Source organism: Melanostigma gelatinosum, assembly GCF_949748355.1.
Source record: "Melanostigma gelatinosum genome assembly, chromosome: 13".
Taxonomy (NCBI): Eukaryota; Metazoa; Chordata; class Actinopteri; order Perciformes; family Zoarcidae; genus Melanostigma; species Melanostigma gelatinosum.
Window position 1 is genome coordinate 8,562,470 of NC_136646.1, and position 18,006 is coordinate 8,580,475.

The following is an 18,006-nucleotide window of genomic DNA, read 5'->3' on the forward strand; positions in this document are numbered from 1 at the left end:
AAAACCTTACAGGAAACAGGAGCATGTCCTTATATAACATGGCATACTGTTAAAGAAGCATTCTAATTGTCCTCAAGGTAATATAAAATGAAGATTACAACCAAGGACGGTCGTAATGCTGCATAGCCCTAATTTATTCTGTCTGGTTACTGATGGTGATTCATTCTCTCATGTCAATCAGTGACTACTCAGTAATGCATTACCATTACTGGTGCTTCTGGCACAAGGCCTATAGAGCGTGATGGCGAGTCGTGCTGCCAGTTCGTACACGTTGCCCACAGACTGCGATTGCTGTGTTGACTGTGTCGTTGCTCTTAGACAGACGGCTGCTCAGTTGAATGTTGCTGTTGCTTTGCGGGCTGTAAAAGTCAGTTGATGATTTAAGTGTGTGTAACAACCTATCGGGTGTGTCACTGTGACGAACCACACTGAAAGAACTGGGAGAATAACAGGCCATTTTCATGATATGTTGATCAGGTCAACATTGTTTTTATTTTATTTTTTCGATCTTGAAATTCTGCCATCTTCCACAATGAACATTAGTGTCTTTACATACATATTCATGTCAAAAGGAAGCGATGGTAATGACCGACCAGACCAACCACCACCAATCTCTAAACACCACACTACCTTCGCCTGTTTGTTCTTCCTTTTTTTTTTTTTTCTCTCCTTGTCTTTTTCATAAAACCATCAGCAAAACCACAAACATTACTGATTAATACACACTGAAAAAGGGTGGCGGGGGTGGGGGGGAAATGACGCAATTACATGTCATCACAGTCAATAGGAGAAAAGACACAGTATAGAGAAAACAGATCAACACCTCGACGAAGAAACAAAGACGATACAAACCCAATGAAATAAACATTACAGTGTTGTTCGAGGGTTGGGGGGATGGGACTTTACATTTATACACAAGCACCAAAAAGCCAAACGTGGTACATAGACTTGCTAAACTAGGATCCAACGCAGGCAATTCATCGCTGTCCAGTAGCAGAGCTACCATGAGAAAGGGATGAATACCGCCTGAAGTGATTAATGGAGGCACGCGGGAGACAAGGGAGGCTGTCTTCTTCGTTCATTTAATCTCAGATTGTTGCGGGGCAATTTCAACCCTGGCACAAATTGGAGGTTTTTGAGAATTTTGGTTTCACAACAGCTCATCTATCTGGGAGCCAATGCGAAGGGGTTGTGCTTGGTCGCAGTACAAAACCATGTGTCATCTCAATCAATGTACAGTGACGCAATGTACAGTGACGCAATGGGTCTTTCTTGGGTCTTTACACAAGCGGGGGGACTCGTTCAGAACTGCGCTGTAGTTACTACTCCCCCCCCCCCCCCGAGCATCCCATACCTCCATTACAGTTCAAGCTCAAAGCTGTGCAGGATGCATCTCAAAAAGGTCTGTACACATTCTCCCGTCTATGTCCCCGTGGGCTTTTCTACAGTGAAGAGGAAATAAATACAACGGGCCGGTGAATGGTAACAACAACAAGATATGGTTGATAAAGCTCAAATAAAGTAAAGGCCTGTAGCCTGCAGCTGGTGAATTCCACCGACTAGTTAAAGGCTGGTTAAAGGTTAAGTAATCCAAACATTTTAATGAGGCCCTCGCCTCAGGAAACAACGTGTTCTCCATTCAGTGCTGTTGGCGCACCAAACCGGACGGCCATTTCTGTGTAAACACGGCATTAATGAATGATTAATGCTGAAGCTTGGCAATCAAGAGAGAGGCGTTTTCTTTAATTCTAATGGGTCCTGTAGCAACAGTGGACGACGTGGTTGTACGTTAATTGTGATTCATAATATGATGGTCACTTTCAAAAACCCTCTTTTACCATTGCAGGTGTCTCGCTTTACGTTGAATTTGTATTCAAATTTCTTTGTAAAATATATATTTTTAATAGATACATATATTCATATATCACAGTAATATACAAACCAAGTGCTCTTTAAAAAATAAAGGTGACTGCGATCTTTCGTGAACGAATGGAGATGGTTGGGGAGAGTATGGGTTGATAGAGGTAGGGTCTGGGAAGAGGTATGGAACTCGGTGTTTGTAGTGTTGGTGCTTCTTTGGTCGAGGGAATGTCCCCAGTGTACGTTTGCATTCGATTAAGGCAGATAGCCACACGTGTATGTTTGTCTACGGTCGGATTTGTACCAAATTTGTAGTACTGATAAAGCTCAAAACTTCTCGTTTGTGATCTAAATGTCAATGTGCTCTGCTGTGTTTTTGTTCGATAACAAAAGTAGAAAAGCAGGTAGTTCCATTCCTCCTCTCATCACATAAAAAAAGTGCTTCTGTAAGTATGGAGAGGATGTAAGAAATGACAAATCTGTACAATATATACAAATATGATACAGCCCTCCAAGATGTCCAGCCTTTCTGGTGACGTTGGGGATAAGAAAGTAGAGAGGTCCCAAGGGCTTGAGGAGGGGGTTTGATTATAGGGTAAAGGCATGATGGCAGGGTAGTTGGAGGAGACATTGTCTTTCACCTAATCTTGCCTCTTGTTTCGTTGTCCTCCCGTCCCCTTTTTCCCGCTCTCCGCCCTGCCCCCCTCCCCTCCGGCGGGGATCTCTCGCATAATGTTCTGCTGCGGCGTGAGAGACAAGTAGGGGTGCTGGGGCAGGGGAGGCGGTGTGGCAGATGGAGGGGTTGTCGGGGATTCCTGGCCGGAGCAGTTGCCCCCGCTGCTCCCGGTGCTCATGGCCCGGTGTTTGAGTCTGAGTTTGTGGGGCAACGCTGTGCCCTTCACCTCCCCTTGGGGATCCCGGCCCTGGGCCTGAGGGCAGCCCTGGGAGGAGGGCAGAGGCGAGGCAAGATGGTGGAGGCTGGTAAGATGCTGGCTGTGGTAGCTGCCCAAATCTGAGCAAGACAAGGAGGGGGACTCCTCATCGTCCGTGGACGCGTCTTTATCAGAGCTGCGGTGATCTCCATCGCTGGATGACGTGTCCTTTGTATTTGATTGGCCTCGGTAGTAAGCCTCATCCCCGTGCCCGCCCTCGTAGGTGAGCACAGGTGGCTCTTCGTCTTGGGCACTGAGGTATGAATGATGGGGCTGCTGATGAGGGTGGTACATGTAGGAGTGGTTGACCCCCTCGACTTGTTTGTGGAGGATCTCTGCAGACGAGTCTCTCTCCTGCTGGTGCTGCTCCTGCTGCAGGTGCTGCTGGGGAGGTTGGCAAACTCTGTACCCCTGTCTCTCTCCAGCCTCGTCACGGCTGTCTGAGAGCTCGTATGGAGGGGAGTCTAATGTCTTCCTCTCCAGCTGCTTCGTCACCTCAGCCAGTGTCTCTATGGAGCTCTCTGTAATATACTGGGGCAGCCGACTGGCACAGGTCTGGCTGCTGCCGCCGCTCTGCTTCTGGCCTGCCGGCACATCGATGTCCTGGTGCCTCGTCAGGGCGTCCACAGGATAGGAAGCGCTGCTGGAGCCATAGAGAATGACGCTCCTCTGGGCAGCGGGTGGGTGGGGGGCAGGCTGGCTGACGGTGTTGATAGCGGTCGCAGGCTCCTGATGGGGTTGTTGTTGTTGTTGATGGTGGTGCTGCTGCTGTTGGCCGTGATATGCAGCCTCCAGATCCTGAGAATTCTGCTGGATCTGGTTGGGAGTGGGCACCGAGGCCAGACCATGTTGGATGTTGAACATGATCTCGGTGGTGGTGCCGCCATTGGCGATGTCCATCTCCAGCCTATCGCCCTCCTGTTTGATCTCGAAAGGAAGCGGCTCAGGGCTGTCCCTGGAGGAGCCGTCAGACATGTCGGAGAGGGAGCCGCATGGGGAGTATTTCACCATCTCCCTGTGGCCCTCGCTGCGTCCAGACTGCTCAGTTTCTGAGGAATCGGAGTTCATCATCACCTGAGAACCGCTGGAGTAACCGCTGGAGTAGTACTGGGTCGAGGAGGAGGACGAGGAGGAGCCTCCATTTGCCGTGTTGCTGCTTCCGCCCAGCTGCTGACTCTTTTCAATGTAGGAGGCGGTGCTTATGAGGCCAAAGCGCAGCTTCAGCTGGAGCAGCTCGGTCTTGAGCCTCATGTTCTCATCGTTCAGGGCCATGACACGGTTCTCCAAGACCATATCATTGAGACGTCGCTTCTCCCGGGAGCGCTTGGCGGCCTCGTTGTTTTTGCGGCGTTTCTCCCAATAGCAGGCGTCCTTCTTCTCATCCGAAATGAACTCGCGCTTTCGCCTGCAGCTCATGCTGGGTTTCGACTTGCCGAGGCGGCCCATGCGAGTCGGACTCCCTTCGGCCGAAGGAAGAGACTCCTCATAACTGCTGAAGGTCTCACAGTTATTATTCTCTGAGTTTTTGTTGAATGTTTTGAGAGCTGACGTCAGATTTTCCATTTTTGTCTCGTGGCAGCCAGTTTGAAATGTTTTTTTTTTGAGGAAAGTACCAGGTCAGAGGTCAAGGGGGAGGAGGGGCGGTGCCAAAAAGAACCTTGAAGGTTCTCTCGAAAAGTTCTTGTTCCGCTTATTGCAGTTTCAGTGCAGTCGTGACAGGAGGGGACTCAAGTGTCCAAAGTAGCAAAAAAGACGTAGCTCAGCATTAGTAACCCTCATTTATTCACTTGAAGGGGTTTTGTGCTTCAGTGTCCAGACTCTTCACAGATCCTAAGTGGATCAGATCAGTCTTAGAAAAGCACAAATTTCTTTTTTTTTCCTCTTGCTTTCCCGCTGTTGGTTGTCAAAGCTAGGCTGGCGGAGAAGTGTCCTAGATCTCCACGTAAACGGCAGGATGTAGGTCAGCCCGTCTACCTCGGAGTGTCAGTCTCTTGGGGAGCTTCGTTCTCGCTCCGTCCGTCTGTCTCTCTTCGGTTGACTGCTAGATGAAAGGCTGCAGAGATAAAAGAAAAAGAGGACAAATACATATTAATCCATGTGGACTGCTGGTGCACCATTATGCATTCTCATAGCAGACTGAAAAGGATTTATTCTGAGGTATTTTTTGTCATTTCTGTTGTTTTCAGCGTGTTAGTGATCCCAACAGCTTTCCTCTGCTGTTTTGGCACGTCTGGCTTTAAACCGCGGAGTCGCCACTGGCAGCTAATGAATGGTCGCTAGACCTCCTCGTCTGACCTTTTGGCCCCGCTATTGAGCTGCTCTGTCTGCAGCCTATGACCCCTGAGCTTTACCCCGGCATGTAGATGTTGACTTTTGGGACGTAAGGAGAGCATTGAGTTTGTTGCGAGGCGGATGACACCGCTTCATCTTATCACCCAGTAGCTATAAAAGCTTTCAGTGTGACTTCTGAAAGGTGTGGAAATGTCTGAGCCCACATTTTGTTTTTTTTTGGAGGCAGCAGAAATCCAAACTAAAAGACGAATGGCAACTGAGGCAAGTGCACGCATGAAGTTAATGATAACATCTTGCAACGCTGCAGAAATTGCATCAGTCTGACACATGCTGAGAGCACAGAACTTGACTGTTTAAGGATCAGATCTCTTTGTTTGCCTGAGGAGTATTTTGGCCCAGAGGGTGAGTCAGACGCAGAAGCTGGTGGGGATCCCTGGATACATTTTAGAACATTTCACATAAAAAAAAAACCCTACATGAGTGACTACTTTTCCACCCCCATCCACAAACACTGCTGAAGCCCCCCCCCCCCCCCCCCATCCCCCACCCAATGCGTTTGTCCTCAGAGGAATGTGGCAGCATTCTTCGCCAGAAACAACTCCAAAGCCAAATCAATGATGCGGAGTGAGCAGGCAGGTCAAGGATGAATGGGCTGAGACCGGGGAGGGACTCGTAGGTGCGGGGGGGGGGGGGGGGGGCAGCTGCGAGGTGGGGCACCGACAACTATAGGTCAAGACCTCCTGGAAAGAAAGGGGGGGGGGGGGGGGTGAGGCGAGACACGGGCAGGAATAACATTTTGGGGTGAAATGCGAGGGTGGTCTGAAGTCTCATAATAACTACGGACACACAGCAGGGAGTCCTCCGTAATAAGCCGAACAGGTGTGCCTCCAGACATAACTGGCACGATGTGGTCATTATCAGGGAGTAACACCAATTACTGAGCAGCACAGAAAAGTGATCGTTTTAAACGCTGGATGGCAACTCCAGATTAAAATATCTCAACCACTACAGTAAAGAAACATTTTTCTAATTAGGTCACAGCTATAGTTTGTGCTTCCGCATGACATAATAACAACAAACAAATGATATCAAACTAACAAAAGTGGATTGGGAAATTGACTGGACTGAAGTACGTGTGTTTAGTAGATCCCATCTGTTTTTACCAGCCGCAGTGTAAGTCCGTCTGCGCTCCTTCATAAGCGCCATTACATTACTGTCTGAATCTGTAATCCCGTAATCTGGCATGGTTGTTTGCACTGTTTATGCTCTGCTCTTCCCAGGATCTGACACCATTACGTAACTGCAGGCGTATCCTGCCAATGAATATGAATTTGAGACCCAATTCTTTGAATAAAAAACTGTATTTTACTTCTATAAAGCAGACAATGATACTTAAAAAAATGATCTCCAAAGAATCAAATCTAACAATCTACATCATACACACTCAATATTTGTTTGTGATGTTTTCCCCATCCTCTTGGCCGAACGGTTCGAGGTTATCCTCCCGAGCCCGAAAGAAACCGAATAAGACTTTTTTTTCCTCAGCGTGTCCCACTGACCCAGAAAGTGGGGACCAACTGCACTCTGTCAGCGGCACAGCCCGCCACAACATATGGGTCAGCCGAGGAGTGAGGCGGGCGAGAGACGAGGGAGGGATCAAGAAAAAGAAGACAAAAAAGGAGACGATAAAAAGAACAAGGAGGCGCTGAGAATTAGAGAATTTCCTGAAATATAGACGGAGGTGAGAGCATGTGAAGTGGAGACAAAGACAGAATCAATGAGGGAGAGTTAAAACAGATGGAGAATAGATTATACTCGAGCTGGATTGGGGGGGGGGGGGGGCAGTGGCAATTGCTACAATGTTGGCATTGCATCAATAGAAGGGATGTGTCACCCATAGCAACAAAAAAAAAGGGGGAGAACTGGGGTGGGTGAGGGCAGCCAATCATATTGGACTCTCGCTCCCTTCCCTCAGAACCAACGTTCTGTGGCAAAAGGAGACTTGATTGACGTCACCAGAGCGCGTGCATGAGCCTGGCACATGAATGAACTCTGGTGTTTAATGAAGTCACCTTGCAGAATTCCACCACGTGAATGAGCGTGAATCACACCGACCTACATCGCGCGTGCGCCTCCTCCTTCACGGCCCGTAATCCGTTTCATTCACCCTCTTTGTCGGCAGAATTACAAAGGCTGTACTCAGGGGGGGCTTAGAGCGGAAACATGGCGAGTAAATCCCCCACAGGCCAAGTAAAAAAATGCAGCCCCCCCCCCCAAAACGGGATTGGGATTGCAGAAGCCGCTCCTCAACTCGGTGCTCCGTGACTGGCACGTGTTTGTGTGGAGCGTTTCAGGAAATGGGAGCAGGTCTAAAATAAATCGGGATTCTTCCCCCCCCCCCCCCCCCGTCATGGGAATAACGCAATGTGTGGCACGTGGTGCAGGGTTTGGGGATCGTGGGTGGGGTCTGCTTTAATTCCAAGTCTGAAGGGTTGAATTTGTCTTTCCAAGTAAAAGAAAGACGACGAGGGGAGAGGGGGGGGGGCTAGGAAATCAGGCAGCACGGCAGCAAGGCGGAGTCCAATCCAGCCTAGCTCCTTGTTCCATATCACCCTCTCCAAAAGGGTGAGAGAGACTAAATAAATAAAAGAAGAGCTGAGTGGCCTCCATGTGTTGCAGCAGTCCCATGTGCTCCCTTGGCCTACTAAACGCTGTAATTCGCCTCTGCGCTGGCCCCAAAACCGCAGCACAAAAACAAAGCGCGGCCCGCTGCCAGGAAGCCCCGGGAAAGTCAGGCGGGCCACAAACCGCCCCCCACGCGCTCTGCACCATGACAGGGGACAGGGTTCCATCAAACCTAATTAACCGCACAAAAGTGTCCCAATCAATTAGGTGATGTAATTGGCTGTATATTTAAAAAGGGTGTGTTTGTTTCCCGTGTCCTTCTCTTTCTGCACGCCAGCCTCTTTCTTTGTTGTGGCGGTGCACGGGTTTATTTTGGTGGGGTTTTTGATCCACCCCCTCCTACTAATGTGACCTACATTCATAACTGGCATAGAGACCCAGTGTGCGCAGCGCCAGCCAATTGGAAGCGGCCGCACCGCAGCGCAGCGCAGGGTTCATATAGCCACAGATGTGTGTGTGTGTGTTTTGTTTTTCGCCTATTGCATAATCTGCCCCGCACTTTGATCCGTTTTAATTATTTAATTCATGTATTACGCAACCCTCTGCATAAAAGCTCTTCGACGTACCCTGCGCGGTACGCAGCAGCGACGGATGCGGCACACGCGCACACTTTGCAATGCGTATAAAGTCTCCATGCCCACGTGCAGTGCATAAACCACAAAGCCGGTGTGGAAAATTAATTATTATTACTTTGTCTTTCAAAACAAAACGTAAAACATCCCATAAAACACACCGATTTGCCTGTTTTTAATGTTATTGTATCACCTGCGTCCCTATGTGTCTCTGTAAAGACACCGTCTCCACCACTAATGAGACAATGCTGGACTGCAAGCAAACTGAGTTTAACATGCGCGTTCAAGTTCAACAGAAGGCCGCTGTGTGTGGTTTAATTCCGCCGGTTAAAACAACATCAACACATTGCATATCATTCGCAACACATTGTGAGAAATCTGTTGCCGCCGCGTGCCTCCTTTGTTGCTCCGTCTGACAGATCCTATTCATGCATATTTAACCGCAGCCTCAGTCATCCGAGGCGACTGCAGGAATCCATCTGTGCTGCAAAATATTCACACCACCCCAAAAATAAACACGATCTACACATTTTCATCAAAATAAACACCTCTCTCTCTGTTAGCTGTCATCTGAGCCGCTCCCGGAATAACAGCAACACGTCTGACCCACATTTGATCCAGATGTTCTGATCCACACCTCACCTGGCAACACCGTTCTTTATCCTTTTTTTTTTCTTCTTCGATTTTTTGGCTCCCGAGGTCGTTAAAAGAAAAGTCAAGGAAGTAATAAAAAAACTGAAAATGTCCACATGTGTATCCAAGAGGATGGCTGCGGTGCGCTCTGGAACGCGCGGCTTCTCATTCAGACTGCGAAGAGCCAACTAAGAGGTTAACGGAGAGCTGCACAGCCGCGTTAACCTTTACAGAGAGCTGCTACACGTGACACGGAGAAGCGTGTCCTCACTGCCTGCATGGGAGTTTTTCTTTTTTTTTCTTTTAATCTCCCTCAGTTGTCTGCGTGGACTAAGCCTACTAACCCAAAAGAAGCTGGGTATTAAAAAGTCCAACATATAAAGGTGACCCTGAACGTCACTGACGCAGGATATTCTCCTTCTGTAGCCTAATAATAATGAAATAATAATACTAACAATAATTACCCGAAAGCTTATTCGCCCACGAAACAGAATCTGGGATAAACGTACTAAACGGGCCCCTGAATGCACCACAACAACCCGCGAATACACGCACCGTGAACACAGCAGCGCGGATGCGTTGACCCTGCCTCATTACCACTGTGGCACCGCTTCAAAAAAACATCCACATCCGCCTCCGTGCGTTTCCAGCAAGCCCACCGCACCTTTTTTTCTTTCCTGAAGGAATCCCGAAACCTTGCGCTATCCCTAACCACACGCCCCCTCGCTCCCTCCTCCCTCATCCACACAGAGACCCTCACACAGTCTTCAGAGGGGGGGAGGGGGGGGGGGGGGGGGGGGGGGCTGCAACCTCGCCTTGACATTGAGAAAATGCCCCCCAAGCACCAAAACAAACACTCGTGGTGCTAAAGCAGAGATGAATTTATTCACACCAACGCAAGATATTGAGAGAGCCCGCGTATCACACCCCGCATCACATATTAACGTACCAATGCCGTTATGAATAATAATAACCAACTTACCCTTTTTTTTTTTTTTTTGGTCTTTAAAAAAAAGGGACAGAATCCACAGAGGACACAGATTTCACGTCCAAACAATCCGCTCTTTTTGCGCACCGGCTGCCGTCCGTCACTTTCCAAAAATCACCAGCTCTCCGATTAGCGCAGGTACACGCGAGAGTGCGAACACAGTGCCGCTTGTTTGCAGCGCGCTCCTCATGTCATGTTTGCTCCGAATCCTCTCTCTCTCCCTCCCTCCCTCCCTCCCTCTCTCTATTTCCGCCGCCTCTCTCTATTTCCCCCCCCCCCTCTCTCTCGCTCTCTCTCTCTCCCTCAGAGTCTCTGAATGTATGTTAGTAGGTCAGTTGTTGCATAACAGGACGCTTTGAGTGCCTAGTCACGTTTTTTTGTTTCTCTCTGGGCTCTGCTCCCTCCCTCCCCTCTCTCCCTCCCTCTCTCTCGCCTTCAAATCCTGTTGCATGGGAGGAGATGTGATGTGGAGGGAGCCGAGGGGGAGGAGAAAGGGCCTGGAGGGGGAGGGGCTTGGCTCAACGCCAGACTCAGTCATGAACTCCTATGATCCCCATAATAAGGTTACTAGACGTGACAAAAGACAAACCCTAAAAAAGCAGCGCAAACTCTCTCTCTCTCTCTCACACACACACACACACACACACACACACACACACAGCCGGTGTTTTTGAACGAGCATATTCTCGTCTTTTGTGCCGATAGCAGACTTTGTCTCATGAGACTTTCTGAGTAACTGAATGTTTCTTTTTTTCTTCTTCCACATTATTTCCTCTGATGATGTAACGCCAGCAGCCAGGTAGCGTAACTCAGTCCTCTCATCCGACCGCCTGTAAGAAAGCAAGCGGCCCATGAACAGATGTGGGAAGTACTGTACTCTAGAATTACAATTACATTCATGCCACGTTAAACTCCACGATATTATATCGTCAGACAAGAGTAGGTATAGGTACCACAGGTTACTTTACTTTAAAGAGATAGATTTTACACACATAACACAGTTTTAAAATGACATGACACCCAGCAATATGGCCGGGGCAGCGTGGTGGTGTCTGTATCAGGTCCGGCGGAGCAGCTCTGCTCCTGGCAGGGACCAACGACAAGCATTAAGAATAACTATATATTATACATCCCGTTCTGGTTTACTTATGTAGGTCATACAGAGACGTCTGTAGTCAACCAAGACTGTTGCATAAGCAACAGAGAGAGAGAGAGAGAGAGAGAGGGGGGGGGGGGGGGGGGTGAGGAAATAGAGAGAGGCGGAGGAAATAGAGAGAGGGAGGGAGGGAGGGAGAGAGAGGATTCGCAGCAAACATGACATGAGGAGCGAGCTGCAAACAAGCGGCACTGTGCCTAAGTTCACTTAAGGCCGGCTGAGGATGTGTTCATTGTCTTCTTCCATACCGAAGGCCCTGCTATGTTTTTCATGGGCGTGAAAGTCGCGTGAGCACACAGTCGTATATATTTCAGTTGGTGAATACAAAAGCCTTAATTGCAGCAATTAGTCTGTTTCATTGGATTGTTTTGTGTCCTTGAAGGAAGTTAAGGACTTTTCACTTTTGGTTCAGCGGTAATTATTTGTCTTCGTTCGAGCACAACCGTCTCAACTGTGCCAAGTGGCCGATATTTCATTTTTATTTTATTGTTCTCTGACGAGCACCAATAACGGCTATAAATTAGTCCAGATTTGTGAAGTTGCTTCAGCTCATCTTTAAAAAAAAAAAAATGTAAATATGTTTTACACATCAGAGCAGCATCTCCTGCACACCTTCGTCCCGTCACACTGCATCACCAGAGGGCGAACTCCCAATGCGGAGCCTCCAATGTTGAAACTCCCACCTGCGTCACCATTCCTTTGCACCTCTTTGTTTCCTAGCTGGAGGAGACGAGCGGCTCCTCCAGCGTTGGCCCATGAACTTGCATCCCCCTCCCCCATAAACACACGTATACAAACACAAACACGCACTCTGTCTCTGCATCACCCCCTCTCTGTTCTTTGCACCCCATCCTTATCCCCACCCTAACACAACGTTTTTTTTACCCGCCCCCCCCCCTCCTTCCAGCTATGTCTGCAAGTGTTGCCATGGCAACTGTCGCACTGCCTGCCTAGCAACAGGCTTTATCCCTTCACTGGAGAAAAAAAAAGTGGGGGGAACAGAAATGGGGGGATGGGGGCGGGGGGGGTTGTGGGGTTGCGTTTTTTTGTATGTGGGTGAGGACGGTAGCGTAACAGCAGCATGTTGCAGCAGATTCATTGAATCAGACTCTCCGCTCCACACCTGCAGCGTCTGCCTCTCGTTACCTCTCAGGCTTCTGCAGTTTACTCCGGAGTCTGTCCGTACTTTACCGGGCTCACAAACAGGCCACATAATTACATCATACATGTATCTTTGTCAAAGGTTCCCTCAACAGCCTTCAAGAGCTTTTTTAATGCGAAGGCCGTTGACAGCATCATCTCTCATGATTTACACATTATAACGTCATAAAACAGGGACGTCTGTACTGCATCAGATATATTTCTTTGCTCTAAATTCAATTGACCTTTTTTATACTTAGAGCATCAGCTTCTGCACATTTCTACCTGCATACACAGACATTGTGCACAGTCTCTGCATATATCTATTATCATCCCCATGCCAACTAACTGGCTAACCTGCAGGAACAATACAAACTGCAGAGACGAGGAGTGTGATTAATATCTAAAGGTACAGCTGGTGAAGCACTAGACTCTGGGCTCCTCGGCGATGCTGATTGTATTGTCTTTGCTGCCCTCTGCTGACTCCAAAGTAGCATGATTTTATCATAATTCATTTCATTTTACAAATCCCCAACGAGAGCCAAGCGGTAACAGATCTGGTGTTGATCCACAATTGCATAGTATTGCCATTTTGTAAAAAGTCATGCTTCCCATTCTTCAGCGACATGAATCCTCTCCAGCTGTTGTGATTAAAGCTCATCGTGTTTGGAAGGTTTCTAATAGAGAGGAGTTGAGTAATTGCCGCCGCACCCACTGTCTCTGTCTCTGTCTGTCTCTGTCTGTCTCTCTCTGTCTGTCTCTCTCGCTCTCTCTCTGTCTGTCTCTGTCTCTCTGTGAAAAAACCTGCCAAGTGCACACAGCTCCTCTCCTCGCCTGTATTTGTCCGAACTCGTCTCTTTGTTTCTCATTGTCGGTCATGAGGGAAATGATATGCAGGCTGAGCGACGTCACGTTGTTCGTGGTCAGTTTTGTTGCTGTATGACATTTGCAACAATGGACGTTACATAACAGCGAGGCTTTGCTCTGTCGGGGTTTTAAAAGGGTGCGCTCAAGTGATTCAGTTCGGGGACTATTCCCGTTACACTTCCCATGATGCAGCTCATCGGCACCTTCCATTTAGAACCCACGTTGCGCTCCTAAATGCCCACTTCTCTCAAAGCCAGAAGCTCGTAACAAAGGCCCTCTGTCAGCCCCCGATGACATCATTATTATGACACAACCAGGGTTGTTTAGTCAAACCGTACAGAGCTCCCTCCACAGCTGCAGAAGACCCTTTTTTCTGTGAACTTCATGTGCAAAGTTTGTGTCCCTCGAGTAATGATCCACTCACCGCCAGGAAGTCTTGTCAAATGTTTTTTTAAATTTTTTAATATGAAAATGTACAGAAAGACAGCAGACATTCAATTATTTCCCATCACCATGGGTACAGATTACACGGCAGTTCAAAGAAACTCAAAAACCAGAGACCGAAGTGAGACGCACAAACATCAACACAGAACAAGTTACAGTGCGTTTCCTTCAAGGTGCTCCTTCGACATGACAAGTGATGAGAAGCGAGGCTAGTGAGTGTTTAGTGTGCGAAACCAGAGAGAAAAAAATGGAGGACTTTCCAGGAAAACAGTTTAACTTCTGCGTGTGTTTACTGTCTGTCTCTGCTTTGTGTTCGCAGCCTCCGGCAGACCCGTCTCATCTGGTGCGGTGAGTCCTCGCTTCTCCAACTGCAAACACTTCCACGAACCCGCTCGCCGACCTCCGATCGAAAGGAGCGCGGCTTCGGAACCAACCGAGCCCGAATGATGCGATGTAAACGGCGTTGCGTGTTTGCAGTCGTCACAGTGTGTGGGACATAGAGAAACGATCACACTCTACCACGGATAAGACTCCCTGACTGGAGCGACGCTGATAGAGTCGCTGTTACACAGCTGGGTTGTGAGATGAGTGTTTGAGACATTTATTACAATATAATACAGCATTCGAAATAAAAAAAAACAAGACATTGTTAAAAGTTCGTTAGACTTTGAGAGTTTTGTCAGTCCGGGGGAGCTCCTGAATTTCTGAGTTCACTTCCTCAAAAGTCTAGACGTCTTGAGAAACACACACACACACACACAGCACCGGTCCTCAGTTGACCTTGGCCATGAGCTGCTCTGTGAAAAGCTTCTTCAGCTGCGCCACCTCCTCGCTCAGAGAGTTGAGCTGCGACTTCAGGTGAGTGTTCTCGTGCTTGTACTGGACCTCGGTCTGTCCTTGGGCGGGTGGAGGCTGGAGGCCGGCGGGCGAGGCGTTGTACTGGGGGGACTGCCTCCCCTTCCTGACTTCCTCGCCCTCCAGCTGCTGGAGCCAGAAGCCGGCGCAGTGCCCTGCCGCCGGTTCGCCCGCACTCAGTCCTTTGGGGGCCTCCCTCGGACCTACCCGTCCCGCTGCGGGGCTCCGCCAGTCCCCCGCGGCATCGAACGCCTCCCCGCAGCCGGGAGTCTTGAAGCGCAGCTTGTGGGGAAGGTTTTTTATCCCCTCGGTGTAGTCTGACTTCCCTCCGGCGGCTCCTGCGGTGTGGTGGACACTAACGGGGGAGTGGTGGAGGTCACAGCCCAGCTCCTCCGCCCTGTGCGGGGAGAACTTCCCGTGGTCGCTCAGCCGGTCCTCGAAGAAGATCGGACTGCCCACACTGGACCCATCCGGCGTGGAGAACCCAGAGTCCTCCGACATGTTCCCGGCGTCCCTGGAGGCCCTGGAGCTCAGCTGGCCCGCCTGGTTTTTGGCATGGGGGACCGATGAACTGGGGAGATAATAGTGAGGAGTCAAGGTTTGAGGAGCCGCGGCGAGGGGCAGGATGGCGGCGCTGGGGGTGTCTTTGACCAGCCCGAAGCGGAACTTGAGAGCCAGCAGCTCGGCCCGGAGGCGGGCGTTCTCCTCCAGCAGAGCCAGGACGCGGCTCTCCAGGACCATGTCGTTGACGCGGCGCTTCTCCCGCGAGCGTTTGGCCGCCTCGTTGTTCTTCCTCCTCTTGTCCCAGTAGCCCTCGTCCTTCTTGTCCACCGGGATGAACTCGCGCTTGCGCCGGATGCTGGAGGAAGGGCTCTCCTTGCGCTTGACGGCCGAGGTGCGACCCAGCAGGGAACGCGCCAACAGGCTGCTGGAGGTCAGGATGGACACGGCTTCGTCTGTGAAGGACAGAGGTCCTCCTCCACCGGGACTCACGGGCGACTCCAGAGTCTGGAGCACGGACACATCCTGCTGCTGGCCCATCATCACCTGCTGGGACTCTTCCTCAAACATCGTGCCTGTCAGGTGGTGGTGGTGGACAACCACTGAGTGGTGCTGAGCGCTCTGAGGATGCAGCAACAGTGCCACCTAGTGGTCAAACAAAAGAGGCACATCAAAAGTGGGATTTAACGGTTACGCAAGAGCCATTACAACACAGTATTATGTAACCCCATTACATCTCTCCGGTGAAACGGGATCGACTTGTACCATAACCTCAGCCGGCCTCGTTACACGATCAATATGGGACAGCACGTGCTGCAAACACAGTCATCCGGACCGGACCGCTCACACGACTGTGAGCTCGCAGCCACACTTTATAATACAACACGAAGTAAATATTGATTCCAATGTGACACGAGCCTAATTAAAAGTATAACCTACATTCGCGTGGAACACGTCTGGGTTCACTGGCTCCTCGTTACGCTCTGACATGGTCTCCTAAACCCGTGACCTGTTTCCGGTCCCACTGTTCTACTTCATCAGCGCTGGCTAATCTGACCCCTTACACAACAGCAGCATCACCGGCATCCGACACTTTAGACATATGACTTTTAATATTTTTCGTTTTTTAAATATCGCAGCGTAAGCAGTAGCGCGAGCGAATAAAACGCCGAAACTTGTTCCCACAAAATCCTGAAATCCCAACTGAACATTCAAAGGGTAAATAAAGTTATTGCAAGTTATTGCTTATTGCAATCAATCGTTCACGTTGCCATTTTATTGAGCGAAATGATTCTCAGTTCTTCATAATAATAATAAAAAACGTATTTATAATAATAATCGTACCTGTAGAAGGATCAGTTTTCTCCGCCGGTGCGCAAGACTCCGCAGAAAAACGTCTTCCTCTCTCTACTCTCTCTCTCTCTCTCTCTCTCTCTCTCTCTCTCTCTCTCTCTCTCTCTCTCTCTCTCTCTCTCTCTCTCTCTCTCTATTCCTCTCCTCTCTTTGAAACACTGCGGATCCACTCGGCGCTGTTACTCCACATTACGAGCACCTCCACTCTGCTCCACCTGGAATACGCAGCCTCTATTTGTAACGTGGAGTTCAGCGCAGGACGGTCCCTGTCCTCACATGAACCACCTTCTTTCTGTGTGCACGTTTTCTGGGACCGCCTCTATCTGTGACCCCCCCCCCACCCACCTCCCCTCGTTCAGCCACCGTCATCCTCCGACATCATCATCATCATGATCATCTGACCTCCCTGGCCCCGCCCCCCACCTCTGTTACAGGATAATCCACTCATTACAATTAGGTAATGTTGCGCCTGTCTTTCTCTTTCCTGCATTTCCTGTGAGTCAGGCATGCAAGATTAGTATATAAGTCAGTGTATATATATATACTATGCTGCGTACATGCAGTGTAAACAGGCTGGTGTTTCCGTAAATTGGATGTTTGTTTTGTCTGTTTCACCTTTTTGGTGCCTCAGAAAACGTGGTGAAATACAATGGATTTTTGTTCTTCGATGCTGCATATCTGTGATTGATGGCAGTACTTTTTTTTTTTAGCACTCTGACCCCCAAAGATAAGTAGCCCCACAATGCAGGGTAACATATTGTCTTTGTGCAATAAATATTTCTTTATTTGGTGTTGTAACGATGCGTTAATGTAGTTTACCTTTGTGTTTGCCAGATGTGCAAACCAGTTGGTGTCAAAGGGAAGGGAGTCCTCTTTAATACCTTCACACATAATTGGGTTTTCATGAGGTCAGAAGGAAAGTATGTTTTAAAAGAAAGTTGACTTGTCCTGTCACGTCTCTGCAAACAATGGGGAAAGAGAAGCCAATGTCAACAAATCACAGGGCTGAATACAACTCGAATATTAGGAAAATAAATCAACACATGTTCTCAAAACAACCCAAATGAGCCCAGCGTTGTTGCACACGACTTCATTACAGGGTGCAAACACATTGCACACACAGTTGCGCTGACAAGCTAATCCGGTGTGTAGGCTGCCTGCCTTTCCCTTAAGTGAGAGCCTGTCATGTGTGATTGATCCTCTGGAGTGCATTTGAGCTACCGTGTGTGTGTGTGTGTCTTTGGTATGTTGGGGCAGCTAATAACACGTGTGCCGAGTGTGAGAGCGGCATGAGGTCTCACCTGACCCCGTGTTGGTACAGTGACCTGGACACGACGAACATGCATGCACTGCATCATATCACATATGTAAACTCCCTTGAGCAAACAGCGCCGGGGCCCCCTCTGGTTCTCCGATAGGGACAGAAGCTCTGAACACGGCCTCGTGGAGCCACACAAGGTCAGTGCGGTGCTAACGGCGGTCCAGTTCGCCGGTTAGCTTCGCTTAGCATAGCACAAAGACTGTAAACAGGGGGGCAGCTAGCGTGGCTCTGTCCAAAGGTGACAAAATCTGCACAATTAAATTAAGTTGGTAAAGCGTGTGATCTTCAAACCGCCATAGATCAGAATGAGCTGTCCCGCTTGCAGATATTAACTAGTTATGAGTTAAATTTTGCAGTAAAAAGATATTCCGTTTCAAATGACTGCGAACACGGCTCAATGACTGCGA

General features: G+C 49.2%; 2 protein-coding genes across 4 annotated transcripts; both read right to left on the reverse strand.

Moving 5' to 3' along the window:
* Positions 1-492: 492 nt before the first annotated feature.
* On the reverse strand, positions 493-10,072 carry nfil3-2 (nuclear factor, interleukin 3 regulated, member 2). Of its 3 annotated transcripts, none has more exons than XM_079281301.1 (2): positions 9,957-10,072; positions 493-4,845 (listed from the first exon to the last, which is right to left on the reverse strand). In XM_079281301.1, exon 2 carries the CDS (start codon positions 4,353-4,355, stop codon positions 2,502-2,504), a length of 1,854 nt encoding a protein of 617 aa, XP_079137427.1. In that variant the 5' UTR covers positions 4,356-4,845; positions 9,957-10,072; the 3' UTR covers positions 493-2,501. The 3 variants fall into 3 exon arrangements, with proteins under 3 accessions (XP_079137427.1, XP_079137428.1, XP_079137429.1); XM_079281302.1 differs by lacking the exon at positions 9,957-10,072 and adding an exon at positions 8,984-9,224; XM_079281303.1 differs by lacking the exon at positions 9,957-10,072 and adding an exon at positions 7,204-7,261.
* A 3,544-nt stretch (positions 10,073-13,616) lies between these two features.
* Positions 13,617-16,443, reverse strand: nfil3-6 (nuclear factor, interleukin 3 regulated, member 6). The gene is made up of 2 exons (XM_079282631.1): positions 16,270-16,443; positions 13,617-15,570 (listed from the first exon to the last, which is right to left on the reverse strand). Exon 2 carries the CDS (start codon positions 15,493-15,495, stop codon positions 14,341-14,343), a length of 1,155 nt encoding a protein of 384 aa, XP_079138757.1. The 5' UTR covers positions 15,496-15,570; positions 16,270-16,443; the 3' UTR covers positions 13,617-14,340.
* Positions 16,444-18,006: the final 1,563 nt, after the last annotated feature.